This window comes from Denticeps clupeoides, chromosome 5, assembly GCF_900700375.1.
Source record: "Denticeps clupeoides chromosome 5, fDenClu1.1, whole genome shotgun sequence".
Lineage (NCBI taxonomy): Eukaryota > Metazoa > Chordata > Actinopteri > Clupeiformes > Denticipitidae > Denticeps > Denticeps clupeoides.
Window position 1 is genome coordinate 34,098,199 of NC_041711.1, and position 16,547 is coordinate 34,114,745.

Genomic DNA, 16,547 nt, shown 5'->3' on the forward strand with positions numbered 1-16,547 from the left:
TACAAACTAAGAGCCCTGATAAGGCTTAGACTTGTCATTGAAGAACATGCTCGGAGAGTGTTGGGTGCTAGACTAAGAAAAATTATAATGTATTTATACATTTTGTATTTGTTTGTTAAATGTGTATGCATGTGTATGTGTTAAATTTGTCTGTAATATTTTTGGAATAAGAGGGTTTTCACCTTCTTCTTAAAAGTGGTGATAGTCTCGGCTAGTCGTGTGGAGGAGGGCAGGTTGTTCCACCAGCCAGGGACAACAACGGAGAACAGACATGATTGGAATCGGAGACCCCGTGAAGAAGGAATTTTTAGTCTCCTTTCGTTTGCCGATCTGAGAGAGCGTGTAGGAGTGTATCTAGGTAGTAGTGTGTTGATGTAGGAGGGCGCAGTTCCATTTATAGCCCTGTAGGCAAGCATCAAGGATTTGAACTCAATGCGAGCAGCTACCGGGAGCCAGTGGAGGGAGGTAAGGAGAGGTGTAACATGGGTGTATTTTGGCTGATTGAAGATGAGGCGGGCTGCCATATTTTGGACCATCTGGAGTGGTTTTATGGTGACTGCAGAGGCTCCAGCCAGGAGAGAGTTACAGTAGTCGAGTTTGGAGATGACCATTGCCTGGACGAGGAGCTGCGTAGCCTGTTGTGAGAGAAAAGGCCGAATCTTGCGAATGTTGTAGAGAGTGAACCTGCAGGATCTGGAGATCGCAGCAACATGATGGTTCAAACTCAGTTTGTTATCTATCCAAACCCCAAGGCTTTTTGCAGATGCCGTGGGTGTTAACAATAGCGATCCAATTTGAATTGAAAGGTTTTGCTGAGGAGAATTGTTGCCCGGAAAGATCAGAATCTCGGTTTTGGATAGGTTGAGTTGGAGGTGTCGCTCAGACATCCATGCCGATATGTCTGAGAGGCAGGCCGAAATTTTTGTTGCTATAGTAGCATCTTCTGGTGGGAATGACAGATAGAGCTGGGTGTCATCAGCATAGGAGTGATAGGAGAAGCCATGTGATTGGATGATGTGACCAAGTGAGAGAGTGTATATTGAGAATAGAAGGGGGCCAAGGACAGAGCCTTGTGGAACCCCTGTGGTTACCCTAGAGAGGACAGATGTCTCACCTCCCCATGATACCTTGAAGGACCTGTCGTAGACATTGACTGCTGAAACCTGTTCAAATAATTTCAGTCTCAAATATCATCTTGATTATGTTTGAACCTTTACATTCTTTTGTGCCAAGTGTCTAAAAGCCATAGAGTCAGTCAGATATTACGAAGTGACTGTACTACCTAAAGTGAAGTGATTGTCACATGTGATACACAGCAGCACAGCACACGATGCACACAGTGAAATTTGTCCTCTGCATTTAACCCATCACCCTGAGTGAGCAGTGGGCAGCCATGACAGGCGCCCGGGGAGCAGTGTGTGGGGACGGTGCTTTTGCTCAGTGGCACCTCAGTGGCACCTTGGCGGATCGGGAATCGAACCGGCAACCTTCTGATTACAGGGCCGCTTCCTTAACCGCTAGGCCACCACTGCCCCTGATGTAGTCATAAAGTCTCTCAGACAAACATGTGACATTTCAGCAAATAAACATTGTTTTCAGGTAACAGATCAATAGGTCTAATGGGAAGAGACCTCTGCTGGACATCAGCTTTGAGGTGGATCTAATTCACCTAAGTACAGCGCTGACGGGCCGTGAGGCAGGGAGCACAGGTCGCGGGATGAATGCAGGAGGCTTTTTGTCCATGGGCTGCCGTAATTGGCTCACCTGGCTAATCTAATAGACTTGTGTTTCCCCCGCCCATTTATAGCTCCGAGAAAATCCCTCTCTCAAGGAGATGTACCATAAACTCAACAGATATTAGGAAAATACATCTCTGGGTTAAAAGGGGAGAGACAAAATGAGAGAAAAGCTCTTTTTAAATTGAAAAGTTATAAGCACACAAGCCACCAACATCTGGGATTCCCAAAGACAAAACAACACTGAAATGTTAATAATCTTTGTAAATGTCAAATCCTATTTCATTCTATTTTATTAGGATCCATAGAACCAAATTACATAGGCATGAATCAATCTGTAAATAAAAATAATCACAATCCAAAAATAGTATTTGCATTTGAAACACACCTTAACTAACAATGCAGGGTTGTCTTAATATCATTTAAAACCAAAGATGGACTATTATTAGACTGGTAATCCACATGACAGTTAACCTGTTTCACTTATTTTAACATACTTCACATGAATGATATAGTCAGGTCTGTAAAAGATAACCTGTAAACAGAATAATTTAACTGCTCTTTCGATCGAAATCACGCATGTCAGTTTATTGGTTTTGGAGGTGTATGTGAGGTCAGCAGATTTCTGAGACAGTGACACTAGCCAGTGGTGGAGTGGAGTGGCACTCCTGTGACCTAAAGTGACACGGGAACTAGTTTGTGTGATTCAAGAAACTATGAATCTGTATTTTAGGTAAAGGCAGAGGATTACATGCCAGACAGATGAACCTGTGCTGGGACTTAAATGGGCTTGTATGAGATCTTATCAACAGGTCAGCACCAGGACATTGTACATAAAGTCTTTGTTTTTCACTAAAGGCCCAGAGTGACTTATAATCTGTAGTTACAGGGACACAATGGTAGTAAGTGGAGTTTGAACCTGTGTCTTTGTGGTCTTAGTTTTCATAGGTAAGTGTGTGGCCAACACCACCTTAAATGCGTTTTTGAGGCAAGATCAGAAGAGTCTAGGCTCGACTCCTGGCTGGCTCCTGGTGGCCTAGCGGCTAAGGAAGCAGGCCTGTAATCAGAAGGTTGCCACAGCCGCCAAGGTGCCACTGAGGTGCTACTGAGCAAAGCACCGTCCCCACACACTGCTCCCCGGGCGCCTGTCATGGCCGCCCACTGCTCACTCAGGGTGATGGTTAAAAGCAGAGGACACATTTCTTCACTGTGTGCTGTGCTGCAGTGTTTTACAATGACAATCACTTCACTTTCAAATGACTTTAAAGTTTCCTCAAAGATGAGAGATTAAATTACTCAGATATGACAAATGAACATGTAAGAATAGAACTCTAAATTACACGATAAGATGTTTTCAGAGACGACCTTTAAAGGTCAGCAACAGAGTGCAATAATCACACTGATTGAATTGAAGTCAACACGGGGCTGAAAGGTGGTGGGTAAAATGGTTCCTAGAAAAGAATCAGACAGATGGTGGGTTAGCCACCAATCAGCTAAACCTATTTGGTGAGCATGCACTCTTATTAATTACACCAAAAGTAATCAAATGGATCAGCATACAATACGTGTATAAACTTACATTCTGTTAACTACGGTAGTGCTATAACTTTAAAGCTCAGAAATATATTACACATACCTATTGATGTAAGGCTATGTTTCAGATGTCTTATATTTAAATTATGAAATACTTTCACAATGTTTTTCATTTATATCATATGTTCAAATGTTAATGCTAATTCATAGAAAAAAAAAAAAACAAGTGTCTAGCACATGACAGAAAGACTATATATCTGTGAGACCATTATCCTAATTATCTTTAAATGCATCTAATAGTGTTACTTAAGGACATGGCTAATAAATCCACATCATTTTTAAAAACAGAGTGCGCACTTCTCATCATAAATAAATACTAGAGTATTGTCACATGTCCCCTCAACATGCCATAAATAATAAAAAAATGTCATGACCAGCCATGCCATATGTGACAGGTTTCGCTATTTCATTAATTATTGATTATTGACTTGGTTGACACGGAGATAAATGGGGCATTCAGGTAGAGGGGTTAATTTGTGGCTCAGGGGCTCAGCCAGTTTAAATCCTTTCTTAACAGACTTAACCCAGCCGTTAAAGGTAGCAACCTAAGTATACCCCACCCTCCGCCTTCAAGGTATTCTCTCTCCATCAGCCAACCCCCGTGCTCGTCGTCATGAGCCTTTAAGACTTCCCTCCAAATCACACCTCAAGGCTTCATATTCTCACAACACAACAGCTCTTTGCAGCTTCCTCCTGTTTCCATTGTCAATCTTGACGTCCATCTTGGTGAAGCTCTGGCCTCAAGCAGGAGCAGAAGATTCTGAAGCACGCATTTTAGCAATCTAACCTGAGAGTGCTTTTTAGAAGAAAGACAGAAGAGGACAGTGACAGAGGGAGTCAACTGCCCAAGAGCAATAGCACAGGATGGGCAATGCAAAGAGCAGTGCAATGTCAAAGGAGATCTTGGAGGATCTCAAGCTAACCACCAAATTCTCTCAAAACGAGCTGTCGCAGTGGTACGAGAACTTCCAGAAGCAGTGCCCATCTGGTCGAATCTCACCAGAGGAGTTTGAGAACATCTACACCCGCTTTTTTCCAGACAGCGATGCAAAGACATATGCACAGCATGTATTTCGATCCTTTGACACCAATGATGATGGAACACTGGACTTCAAGGAGTATATCATTGCCTTGCACATGACCTCTGGCGGGAGGACAGAGCGGAAACTAGAGTGGGCTTTCTCGCTTTTCGACGTGGACAAAAACGGCTACATTACCAAGTCAGAAGTGACAGAAATCTGCCAAGTGAGTGCAAAAGCTTCATTCAATAACACATTCATTGAAAATATGACTGAAAATATTCCTCGACATAGTATGCTGCTTGAAATGAAATATATTGTAATGTAATGTAATATTAATGTAGCACCCAGTGTAGCTCCCTGATGAACTATTCAGTTGGGTGTGAAGACACGCTCTCTTTCATGAACATAATGCCCACCTTTCTGCGAAAGCCTCTCTCACACTTAGGTTGAGCCTTTTTTAGTATTGAAACAAGCAGATTTTATAGCTACTGGCCAGTGGAAGCACCGATCCCTGTAATCTATCCTATTAATGGTTAATCTTGGAGACAATACACTTACACAGAGTTCCTAAAATACCCGCTCTAGTGGTCGCACACATGTCTGACTGGGAATGAAAACAGAAGAGCCGTAATGACCTTCTGGCAGCTAATAACAGGAGAAGTTTACCCCTTCACCCAGGCCACATGTAATGCGAAAAAGAAAAGGTAATTCAACTATTCCAAGCGTTTATCGTCATACGTACAGAAGAAATGACATTTCTCTGTGCAATGAAATTCTTCTTGTAGAAGATTTTTTTCTTAGCTGTCCACATACATCTTTAGAGTTTTATATTAATAAAAGAGTTTAATATAATACAAATAAAACAAATTGTGAAGGCTTAAGTGTGTGCAGTTGTGAATATATATTAACTGTGCAAGGAGCAGAAGAATTACAGTATGCTATGTGCAAATAATGATTTGAGACACAAGAAACACAAGACCACTTTTCAAGTACAACAACTGGATTGTATTTTAATATCAGATATTTGGCATGAGTCCTGAATTTCCTTTTGGAATCATTGAAGTATGTATCTGTCTATGTAATGTCTACAGACTGACATGCTCAGACATTTCTAATGTATTTAACATGAAGGACATGTTCTGAAAGTCTCCTGAGCAAAAGACAAAATCCCTAACATGCATGAATCCATTCTTTTAAACCACATTCTTGTTTCTTTTGACATGAATCATCTGAAGCCCCCAACATGGTATTTTCCCATCATTATGGCATACTGGCATTTCAGTTTTTGCTAATACCAAGACCAGTCAGGCATAATCATGTTGTATGTCAGTTGTATGTTGTGTGCCAGGAAGTATCTTCTATGTTCGTGAGTCTTTGTGTGGGCAAATCCAGGTTAATCCACCTGGACCTGGGCCTGTAGGTTAAAGAAGAAAGTCTGTTGATATTGAAAGTGTGCAGTTGATGAGTGACAGTAAAAGACATTTACTTGGCCAGTCAAGACTGATCTAATAGCCAGAGTGAGAGAGGACACTTTGTTTTGTTGGCAGCTTGGCCCCGTCACTAATCTACGTTAATCTGTCTTTAAGCATCAGACTATCCTTATTCTTGATCTGTCCATGTTGCTCACACACTGAAGATGGCCTTTAAAGATGGCCTTTTATGGACAAACGGCTGATTTTTTTTAAGGAAATCATTGTTTCTTTCTAAACATGACACAAATACAAAGAAAATAGCAGCAATCCAACTAAACAGCTGTTGATCATGAAGATTTATGAAGACTTCTTGTGATAAAGGAGCGTTCTTTCCAGTGTGTTAAGGACTGAAGGTCAAAACTACTAATTTACTACATCTTTCAGACAGATTAAAATAGCCCTCAATGTGGGTCAAAACCAAACTAGGAACCATGTTTGACCAATTGTTACCTGCCAGAACATTAGATCACCATAATTAATTAATCTGGGGGGATCATCCCAATTAGAGAGTCTGTCTTACTGCCTCCTAAGAGTGGTGAAAGGAGTTTAATGCAAAGTTCATGTTGTAGGATAAACAGCAAATGGTAGAGCCACATGCAGATGATTGCTTCCATCATCATCGCCCATAAATGAAGTAATGGCTGGTAGTAGCCAACCAGAAGACCAAAACTACTCAAACCTTACTGTGTCTCCGAGCAAGACACTTAACCCTGAGTGTCTCCAGGAGAACTGTCCCTGTAACTGCTGATTGTATGCTGCTCTGAATAAGGGCATCTGATAAACGGCATAGTTGTAAATGTGAAATCCTCATGGCTCATGTTAAGGTCTAAATAATATATTATAACCATTGTTCTATTTTTTTCCAGGCTATATTTAAGCTGATCCCGAAAGATGAGGTATCAAAGCTTCCAAAGGATGAAAATACACCAGAGAAGAGAGCGGAGAAGCTCTGGTCCTTTTTCAATAAGAAGGACAACGGTAGCTATTCACAGCTCCTGGACAGCAAGTGTACATTTTTCATACCTTTGTGCTGCTTTTCATATTCTTTCTAAATTCCCTTTGTTATTCTGTTCTTCAGAGCGACTGGCGGAAGGTGAATTCATCCAAGGAGTGATGGAAAACGACAGTGCTCTGCGCCTCATTCAGTACGAGCCAGTGAAATAAGCGTCTCTCTCCATCTTCTTTTATCTCTATGCTCTCCTTTCAGTTTAATTCCTCCCCATGACCTCTCTTTGCCCACTTCCTACACTTACTGTCTTCTTTCTCGTCATCTGATAAAGAGCTTTTATCTTAACACATCCATAATATGTAAATATCACTCTAAAACCCTCTTCTGAACACATACATCTGAACTAGTTACCATTGCATGCAAGGGACTGTGTAGCTCTGCCTGACTGGTCAATCGCCACACAAGCCAAAGCAGAAGATTCTTAATGATATTTAAATTTGTGTGTATGTATGTGTGTGGAGAGGGGCTCAAATATCTTGTTCCTCTATAATGGAGATTTTAAAAGGCAGTATAGCATGTGAGACAACAACTCTACTATTTTTTGGGTAGTAAACATTGACGGAATTTCTTAGAATTGTAATTGACGTAAAATTTTCAAAAATGTCAGTATTAAAACAAGGTGAATCTATTTAATCTATCAATGAAATCAGAGAAAAAAGAAAACCATACTCATTGAAAGGGTTTACAAAGTGTTCCAAAGTAGATCATTTGGTAAATGTAATAGAGTCTGTGCCGTTTTCTTTTTGCAACAAATATTATTTTTTTGAACAAATAACTGTCATGCGGAATAAAGTTTTGTGAGAAATTATACATTTCTTGTCTGTGTGTGTACTGCAGGCGGTGATTTGAGGGTCCTGACAAATTAATTTCAAGATCCCTGTATTGCAGTGTGTGAATTTTGTACATGTTTGTGACAATATTGACACATAATCCAGACATCTTGGGCCATATGATTCTGCATCTGCAGTATTATCCACAGTGCAGATGAATGTGTTGGATGAATGCATGTAAAGATGTGCAGCATATGTGTTCATGTGGTTCGTGTGTGTGAGTGATGTTTCATAATCTTGTGCTTTCCACTTTCATCCTGCTCTGCGTCCAACTGGATTACTCTGGGTAATCTCCAATTTGGTGTAAAAAATAAAAAATCTCCACTGCCCACACCCCCTCCAACCGACTTCTAATCTTGAATAATCATTACTGCAATCTCCACGACTGGAACTTTCCTTTGTCAGTTTGTGGTTTCAGCTTTACTATTGTCCCGTAACAGATGACAGCAGTTAAAAGGGAAATTCTGCAGGAAAAAGGTCAGAAAGGAGGGAAGGAAGCACCAGGGGCCACTGCAAGAGCCGACCTCCAGAGAGGAATAAAATGTAGACAGGGTAAACAGGGTAGGCGGTGAGAAGTCAGCTCCAAATAAAGCAATGTCAACTTGTGTCAAGGGCTCAAAACTAGATAGAGGAGGGCAGATTTCAGTGCCCAACACATACGGTGGTGAACCAAAGACCTTTGTACCCATGTAATTTATTTAAAACCTACAGAACACACCATCACTCAAAAGCAGTTCATGCGCCTTTATTTTAATTATCCCAATCACATTAAAACAGTGAGGGTTTAGGGAAATTGTGGGGGGCAATAACTGCTGTTAGGGTGAAAAATATTCAGGTGCTCTGGAGAAATGTTCATCACTTTCGGGAATCCAGTTCAATGAAGGTTTAATTAAAAAATATAACTGGCTAACATGGTCAGTTCAAAGAGACTTTTTAACAGGGTGAGTCTACTCTCTCTTGGTCCATTGCCTTCTCCATTTCATCAATCTCTCTTTCACAGTCCTCACATTCATCTGGCCCACATCCCCCAACCAGCACCAGGGGGGGCACTTCTCCGTCCTGAACCACTCCCACGCTCCCATCCGTGGTCCACAATGTGTCCATCATCGCTTCCTGGCACTGCAGGAGGCCACTCACAGTGTAAAGCCCACCCCCAGGGACCACCTCATCGTATGATGGGGCGTGGCTGGCAGCCCGGGCCTCCTCCAAGCGTAGCCGTTGTCTGTGCTTGAGCTCAATAATGGTTTTGGTGTACGAGTTCAATGTGAGGACAGCTGCGCCCATGCAACAGCTGAAGGACACCCATGCAAGGCTAGATATACAGAGAGAAATGCTTAGTTTATATCATGGTCTCAAATTTAGAAGAGCATTTTTTTAATAGAACCTACGCAAATGACCAGCCATAGTCCCACGTCTGGGGTCTCCAATCTTTAGGCCCCACAATGACAGTCATCTGGAAGACTGTGGTATACATCATATGAGCCACCATCCCCATCAGCCCTGATCATTTACATACAAAGACATTAATGTGACATGCATCTTCATGAGAAGAATGGATTCTTCCCAACTTGGTTTCTGCTTACCAGACAGCACTGTGCAAATGGCAGCAAAGGCATTGATCTTGAGTGCATGCATCTCTTTGTGGGAGCACATCATGTCCAGCCACATCAGAAGAAAGCCCATGCCCAGAAGGGTGATGTACATGATTTCGGATATCACAGACAGCCAGAGCACCCCTTTAGAAAGCACAAGAGATCACGCCCATGATGCTAATAGCTAATAGCAAGTGAGCACGCCTTCGTCTTATCGATGCGTTTACCGTGTGTTTCTCCTGGTGTCAGTCCAAAGAAACTCCGACATTTCTCACCTGCAACGGGAAAATCGAAATGCCGCTTTACAAGATGAAATGGAAATATTGGGGACGAGCGCTCACCCTCAACATACCATCGGCGTGTTTTTCACAGGACTCCCAGAAGCCTGTATGGAAGTAGCGGAACATGTACTTGTCCTCGCCCGTCTCCCATATGTAGTGCACAGCATTGGCCAGTTGCCTCTGTCGAATTTTAGCCAGTTCCTCCCGCCTTTTTGGAGAGAGGGTTCGATTGAATGGACTAGGAGTGGGACTTTCTGGAAGACAAATAAAATATACAATTTCTAAACTAATTCCAATATGGAAAAGATAATAGGAGATGAATTGTACCAGGTGGACTTTGAGGACTGAGGAAAACAACACGATCTGTGACAAATCCAAGAGACTGGAGGGATTAAACTGTTTCAGGGCTATGAGTGCCACCACAACCTGCCCCTCAGGATGAAAAGATCTTACTAAAATGCTAAATCCTTGTAATGATCAGCATTACATGCAATCCTGTTATGATACTAAGTACTTTTTAATACCTTTATGGTGCTGAACAGAAACTAAACAGATATTACATGTGAAAGCAGAAGTAACATGGGCAGGTGGTAGATGTTAGGCTCACAGAAGCCACCATTGCAGGTGAAAATAGGAGACCAGAGGTCTTTTTAGACCCATATTTCAATTTCAGAATTATTGATTGTGTCTGTGAAAGGTCTGTATTCATTTTACCGGTGGTGTAGGGTTCACTGTTGTTCTGACCACAGTTCTTCATCTTGACTGGGGACAGGCAGAGGGGCTTGACCACCTTGTGGGTCCCTTCGCACCAGTAGGAGGTACAAAAGGCCAGAACGGAGAGAGCCAGCGCCAGAGAGGTCAACGTGATGGAGAGCAGCGAGCGAGAGCGACGGGACATGTGTTCGAACATGGTCACCGAGGGGACAAGGACTGAGAATGTGAACGTATGAGAGTGTGTGTTTTAGAAAGAAATTGGAACAAAGACAGATATGGCAGACGGATGGAAGAAATGAACAAAGCGGGATTTATCTTTGGACAGGGTCAGACCAGGAGAGGAATCTGGGCACAGAAGACATATGCCGGACAGGACTTCTGCCTGCTTTATCCTATTACAGTGATCCCATGCAAAGCAGATGACCTGCTTACATTTGAATTATGAATTTATAGCTTACGCTCTGTTAATTTTGCTAGTTAAGTCAAATGTATTTTTGTCAGGTTAAATTGGCAGAAGTTGTGACCTTGAATCACTTTTTATCCTTTTTTCTGTACAGACAAGCCTTTTCCGATCATCATCTTTCATCACATTTTAAACTGATAGAATTAAAACAGAATAAGAAGCTCGAGTAAAATATATCAAGGGATTACATGGTGCCACGAATGATTAATCTCCAATCTAAGTCACACTTTACTAGTAATCTATATAAATCTGTTTTAGATGGGTGTGGGGGAGCAGCCTGAATGACAGGAGATGGCAGCTAGGTACTTCGTTCATCATTTAAATGTTGTCCAGCCAGCCTGAAAAATAATGTGAATACTACATTAATTAAATGCAGGATTATGCCAAGCAAGCAGGACAGTATCAAAAATTCCTTGCAGTCCATTGAATTTAACCACAAACCAATTTTAAAATTGCCTCTAGCCCTAAATCTTCATTCAGTTTACAGAAAGTTTTACATTTTTTTATAGTCAAATCCTTTGAAAAGGATTTTGTGGATGTCCATTTTTATTTCTTTCTTTTAGCATTCCACTGTATGCACTGTATACTGTGTATACCACTGTACATAAGAAATCACTCTTGAATCTTGGTTAACATTTTTTAACTGGCCTCACCTAAAATCGTACATCAGCTATAAATACAGTAAATACATTTTACTGTACAATGCAAAAGGTTTGCAAATTAATAAAAAAAAAGAAATGACAAAACTGATTCTGTGAAAATATAGCAGAATTTACATAAACTTAAATGAAGAAATATGTATTATCAACAATACAACAATCATAATGCCTAAAACTTGCAGCTAATTCTTCCAATCAATCAACCAAAAAATATAATAATAATAAAAAATCATTGATGTACCTTAAGTGCAAATCATCAGATTTCTTTGCTCTTTATCACAAACCAGCATCTTCACAGATCTTTATTTGTCCTCTGGCTCTCTGACGACAAAAAAAAAAATTAAAAAGCTGCACCGATAGTTGACCTTCACCTTCTTTCTCTCCAACTTTTGCTGTTTGAATGCTTGAACTCTTATTTCATGTCTTTTTTGGTCTAATCCTCCAGCGATCCTCTCCCTGGCACTCCCTCGTCCATCCTCCTTGTGAGCTGTTGCCCTTCCAGATTTTATGTAATCCTTACAAGTCCATCTGTTAGTGGACATTCTGTCAGTCCTGCATCATTTTATATTGATCTCTCTTTTTCTGACACCTGCACGTGTTGTAATTACAAGGCAGGACTGCATCTTGCAAAAAAATTACATCAACAAGAGCTTAAGTAATCCCACCATGTCCTCCAGATGTGGTAAAATGCTGAGGGTATTTTGTGCTTTTGAGATTACGTGCCCTCAAATTATTTCTCCATTCAGTATTAAAAAATGCTAAATAGGAAGCATGGGATATAGGACAGAGAGACAGAACAATGTTGTCACTGACATTTATTTACATTTATTATGTACAGAAATAAGACATCATTGCAGAATTACATCAGACACAAAGTGAAAAAAAAGTGTGAATGGTTTTTTTTTTCTCTTTTTTTTTTACAGAAATATAAAACGAGATAAAATATCATCCCCAGGCCTGGGATTTACAGTAATGTAGCACCAGTTTTCCATCACTGCCAAAACACTGAAAAGACAGAAGATATGGAAGAAATGTAATAAACATTCCTGTTTTAATTTTAATGAAACTTTATGCTACTTTCACACCATTTCACAATGAATGGTGGAATTAAGAATAAATGGCTTGTAATTAAATGAAAGTTTTAATTACTATTATTATTATTAAAATAAAATATTTTCACACACCAAAATGATACTGTGGTCAAGACTACATGTTACTCATGTTATTTTATTAATTCATTTATTTATTAATTGTTCTGAGATTAAAATCACCTTCAGTGCCACTGATTCCATTAACAAAACCTGAAGGAAGCCACTCACCTCAAAAAGAACACCCACTTCTTGATCAGGTGACGGTGCAAAAGACTGATTGACGTAAATAAACTGGGGAAAAAAAAAAGACAGCATACATAAACGTGTAGAGCAACATTTTAGGGTTTTCTCTTTGAGTACCATGACTGAAGGGGAAGTGGTGGCCTGGCAGGTACGGAAGGGGACCAGTAATCAAAAGGTTGTTCGAATGCTGAACGTGTCAAAGTGCCAGTGAGGTCCCCTTCAGCAAGGTACCCCGTCCCCACACACTGCTCCCCAGGCACCTTTCATGGCTGCCCACTGCTCCCTCAGCGAATGGGTCTCCTTTTAGGCTCAGGAGGTCTGCTAGAGATCTCGCCCTGAGGTTTTGGTAGTGTAGTTGTGTAGTCGGGGCAGAGGTGGTCAAGCGGGTAAGGAAATGGACCCGTAATCAGAAGGTTGCCATCAGAGGTGCCACTGAGCAGAGCGCCGTCCCCACACGCCTGTCATGGCTGCCCACTGCTCGCCAAGGGTGATGGTTAAAAGCAGAGGACACATTTTGTTTTAATGTGCTGTGTATCACAATGACAATCACTTCACTATAAAATCTTAAATTAGTTTTCTTGGGTCACTCTGTGTGTAAGATTTGTTGTCTGTGTGCTGGTTTGTTGGTTGTTGTCCCCTAATAAGCCTCTGTATTGTGAATGTCTCATGCTGGGTGCTTTTCACTGTGAAGAATAGGACTTTTGTAGAGTTTATTAGCCTTCGCGTGTCTCACTACCCCTTTCCCAAACCCATCCTGGTCACGTCCCTCTTAGATGAGACGTAAATAAAAAATGAACAGTGAGAGGGCGAGTTCTCACCAGCTGCTCGCTGGGCTCCAGCTTCAGGAAGCGCGAGATGAACTGGGACAGAGACTGGACGGTCCTCCCTCGCTCCACCGCCCACTTCTTGGTCTTCATGATGGGAGTGTCGCCGACAGCTTTGAGGAGAATGTCAACTGAAAAACAAAGAGTTTGACGTTTTTGGATCTGGTCTGGACACACCGTGTTATTGGGAATTCTGCTAATGGAATCATTATTACAGCCTAATCAGAGAAATGGCCAACGTTACTGTATTCCCTTTTCAAAGATCCTAAACCCAAACATTCCAGCTAATGTAATACAGCAAGTCGAGGTTGCCCATTTTTGCAGCAGTAAAGGACAGCACTACACAAATACATTTCCAAAGTAAGTTCAACTTCATATGTTATTTTCAACATTTCATTTTTCGTGATAAATGTTTTTCTACTCCGCACACACTGGTCCCACCTCCATTTTTTGTAACACGTCTATTGGTTAATGCACAGAGAACTCGTATTCTATTTGCCCAGTGAAATGTCGATCAAGTCGATTTGCGGAAGTAATAGGTTAAACAGCGCACAACGCATTGGCCTGTACTATTAGTAAACACAGCCGTATAAAATGTACTTTTTTTCTTTTCCTCTGACGCTCCAGAGTCTTCCGACTGACACGGCTGCGAGGACGTCTCATCTTTCTGCTGTTCTGTTGGGGACTCGGCATTTTCTGACATCTTCCACAGCGCGACTTCAGCGCCCTGCTTTTTTCACTGCTGCACGGAGGGGAGGCGCTTAAACCACGTGATCGGTATTTAATATATTTTCATTGGCTACCTATCTTGTCAATCATATTTATTCTCAATTGTGATTCGCTGAGCGCCACCCCGTGCCCGCCTGCTAGCCCTGGGTTAAGGTGAGTGGGCAGCTTGTGGTAGACTAGTTGCCCTGAGAAATATTTAAAACACCGTAAGGCGTATTGTTGACGTTTGTTCGTGTAACATGTAAAACACGTAGATCATTTGTCTGAATCACCTCGAAGACGTTTGCTTGTAATCAGTCCAATACTGCCTCAGTTACAGAGGAGTTAAGGCGAAAGTGGAACACAAGAAAGTGGATTTTGGTCTGTCGCACAGTGGGTCAACATTGATTTTGCTCCGGCAAAAGTAAGTTGCAGTGCGTGATTTAAAATCAATGTATAGACAAAATAATATTAAATATTAATATTTGTAATGTGACGAAACAGTCATTAGTCATATTCAAAAGCAGCTAAATGTCTCTAAACGCACGTTTGTTTTGCCGAAACACGCAGTTATTAAAAACCAGAATGCTCAGTCCAGCATTGCTATTTTGCATGTAAGTTTGTGTTTTTAGATGCACATGCCTTTAAATATATTTACTTTTTTGCAGTGGCCAGTATTGGAAGGCTGTCCACCAAGGGCACAGTGCTGCTTCTGTGTGACATGCAGGAGAAATTCCGTCCCACTATTTTCCAGTTCGGCAATGTTGTAAGCAACGCAGCCAGAGTGTTAGAGGTGAGCAGCACTTTCAGCTGTGATAACTACCCGAAAACAGAAACACGTGCTTTGTGCTGATTCAGTCAGTTCCACAGGCGTGTCGGATTTTGGGCATCCCCCCTATTGTGACGGAGCAGTATCCCAAGGGATTGGGACCCACGGTGCCAGAATTGGGAGCATCAGACCTGAAGGCTCATGCAAAAACCACATTCTCCATGCTGACTGAAGGGGTCAAGGAGGAACTCAAGAGTCTTGGGGAGCCGAAGAAAGCCATTTTGTGTGGGATTGAGACTCAGGCTTGCATTGCGGTAATAAGTGTTGTGTTACTATGTAACTGGGAGTCACCTGTGCAGACAACTCACTGTCTGTGCTTTTGAGATTTTTGGTTATTGCATTTGTGTTTTTATTGGTCACCCATATGAATGCATTCTGCAGGTATCTGATCAGCTGGTTTTGGTCTTATGAAAGTCTAGCCATGATTTAACACATGCATGTTATGATTGCATATGAGAATGCAAAAATGCACACTTGAAAGTGCATAAAAAACATGAGAAATGCCTTATCCTGTTTTGTTGATTTGACCATTTATAGTGCACAACCTTTGATCTCCTGGAGAGAGGCATGGAAGTCCACATTGTGGCAGATGCTGTCTCTTCTCGAAGGTACTCCTGAGTGTGTGTATTTAAGGTTGAACTCTTAATTTAACACGACAATGCAAGTCGCTGTATCTGTTCCTCTTTTTCTGTCAGTCAGACAGACCGCTTGTTTGCTCTGTCCCGACTGAAGCAGAGTGGTGCATTCCTCACCACCACTGAGGGGATTATGTTGCAGCTGGTACAAGACGCCAAGCACCCTAATTTCAAAGAGGTACACCAGACTATCCAGATACTGGAAATGTATATCCTTAAAAAAGGTCTTAGCCCTTGTCTAAAATATAGACAATGACAGGTGAAGCTCAAATTAAAATAACATGATTGCTTTGTTCCGTGTGCTGAAGTTTCTGTGTGCTGAAGTATCAAATAATAAAGTGCTGGTGAAACACAGTGGGTAATTGTTTGAGCTTCAGCGTTTTCCATTTGACATACTGTGTACTAGTTCCAGGAACTACACCAAAAATGTGTATAAAGGAAGAGTTAGTATGTATTAAATGAAAGGTTTTTTTTTTATATGACATTGCAGTCGGTGTGTTGTCAACTTAAGCAGGAAACCTAATTCAGATAAAGCACATCTCTTCACTTCTCCACTCAGATCCAGAAGCTGCTGGCCCACCCCTCTCCTGATACTGGTCTCCTGGCATTCTTCAGCTCACTCTGATGGAGCAGAGTTGAAGCTGCCTTCTTCACACAGAGAAATAGATTCTGTACAATATTACAATAAATGTGTGTCATTGGTTCCTGATTTGTGATTTCTGTAATTACGTGTTTGGTCTGCACACACATCTTCATTCAAATCCATATTGAACTTCATTATTTTGTCACTACAATATGTGGCTGAAAGGCTAAATGTTCATGTCAAAGCAAATATTCATCAAAGAG

At 41.4% G+C, this 16,547-nt stretch overlaps 3 protein-coding genes across 4 annotated transcripts; 2 read left to right on the forward strand and 1 right to left on the reverse strand.

Annotated features, from left to right (window-relative positions):
* The first annotated feature begins 3,969 nt into the window (after window positions 1-3,969).
* rcvrn2 (recoverin 2) lies at window positions 3,970-7,642 on the forward strand. The gene is made up of 3 exons (XM_028979931.1): window positions 3,970-4,574; window positions 6,690-6,801; window positions 6,902-7,642. Exons 1-3 carry the CDS (start codon window positions 4,194-4,196, stop codon window positions 6,985-6,987), a joined length of 579 nt encoding a protein of 192 aa, XP_028835764.1. The 5' UTR covers window positions 3,970-4,193; the 3' UTR covers window positions 6,988-7,642.
* Window positions 7,643-8,409: 767 nt separating this feature from the next.
* On the reverse strand, window positions 8,410-13,602 carry LOC114789788 (germ cell-specific gene 1-like protein). The gene is made up of 9 exons (XM_028979176.1): window positions 13,524-13,602; window positions 12,691-12,753; window positions 11,613-11,692; window positions 10,250-11,050; window positions 9,607-9,789; window positions 9,482-9,529; window positions 9,246-9,398; window positions 9,051-9,162; window positions 8,410-8,974 (listed from the first exon to the last, which is right to left on the reverse strand). The coding sequence occupies exons 4-9, from the start codon at window positions 10,443-10,445 to the stop codon at window positions 8,596-8,598; spliced, it is 1,071 nt and encodes a 356-aa protein (XP_028835009.1). The 5' UTR covers window positions 10,446-11,050; window positions 11,613-11,692; window positions 12,691-12,753; window positions 13,524-13,602; the 3' UTR covers window positions 8,410-8,595.
* Window positions 13,603-14,050: 448 nt separating this feature from the next.
* Window positions 14,051-16,405, forward strand: isoc2 (isochorismatase domain containing 2). Of its 2 annotated transcripts, none has more exons than XM_028979178.1 (6): window positions 14,051-14,306; window positions 14,906-15,030; window positions 15,108-15,320; window positions 15,604-15,674; window positions 15,762-15,879; window positions 16,261-16,405. In XM_028979178.1, the coding sequence occupies exons 2-6, from the start codon at window positions 14,959-14,961 to the stop codon at window positions 16,324-16,326; spliced, it is 540 nt and encodes a 179-aa protein (XP_028835011.1). In that variant the 5' UTR covers window positions 14,051-14,306; window positions 14,906-14,958; the 3' UTR covers window positions 16,327-16,405. The 2 variants fall into 2 exon arrangements, with proteins under 2 accessions (XP_028835011.1, XP_028835010.1); XM_028979177.1 differs by lacking the exon at window positions 14,051-14,306 and adding an exon at window positions 14,397-14,661.
* Window positions 16,406-16,547: the final 142 nt, after the last annotated feature.

Coding starts and splice junctions, on each gene's coding strand:
- rcvrn2 (XM_028979931.1), top strand. CDS start 4,194: ATGGGCAATGCAAAGAGCAGTGCAATGTCAAAGGAGATCTTGGAGGAT. Junction 4,575..6,689: donor AAGTGACAGAAATCTGCCAA/GTGAGTGCAAAA, acceptor ATTTTTTTCCAG/GCTATATTTAAGCTGATCCC. Junction 6,802..6,901: donor TTTCAATAAGAAGGACAACG/GTAGCTATTCAC, acceptor TCTGTTCTTCAG/AGCGACTGGCGGAAGGTGAA.
- isoc2 (XM_028979177.1), top strand. Junction 15,321..15,603: donor AGACTCAGGCTTGCATTGCG/GTAATAAGTGTT, acceptor GACCATTTATAG/TGCACAACCTTTGATCTCCT. Junction 15,880..16,260: donor AGCACCCTAATTTCAAAGAG/GTACACCAGACT, acceptor TTCTCCACTCAG/ATCCAGAAGCTGCTGGCCCA.
- LOC114789788 (XM_028979176.1), bottom strand. CDS start 10,445: ATGTTCGAACACATGTCCCGTCGCTCTCGCTCGCTGCTCTCCATCACG. Junction 9,163..9,245: donor CATTTGCACAGTGCTGTCTG/GTAAGCAGAAAC, acceptor GTAAATGATCAG/GGCTGATGGGGATGGTGGCT. Junction 8,975..9,050: donor GACTATGGCTGGTCATTTGC/GTAGGTTCTATT, acceptor CTGTATATCTAG/CCTTGCATGGGTGTCCTTCA.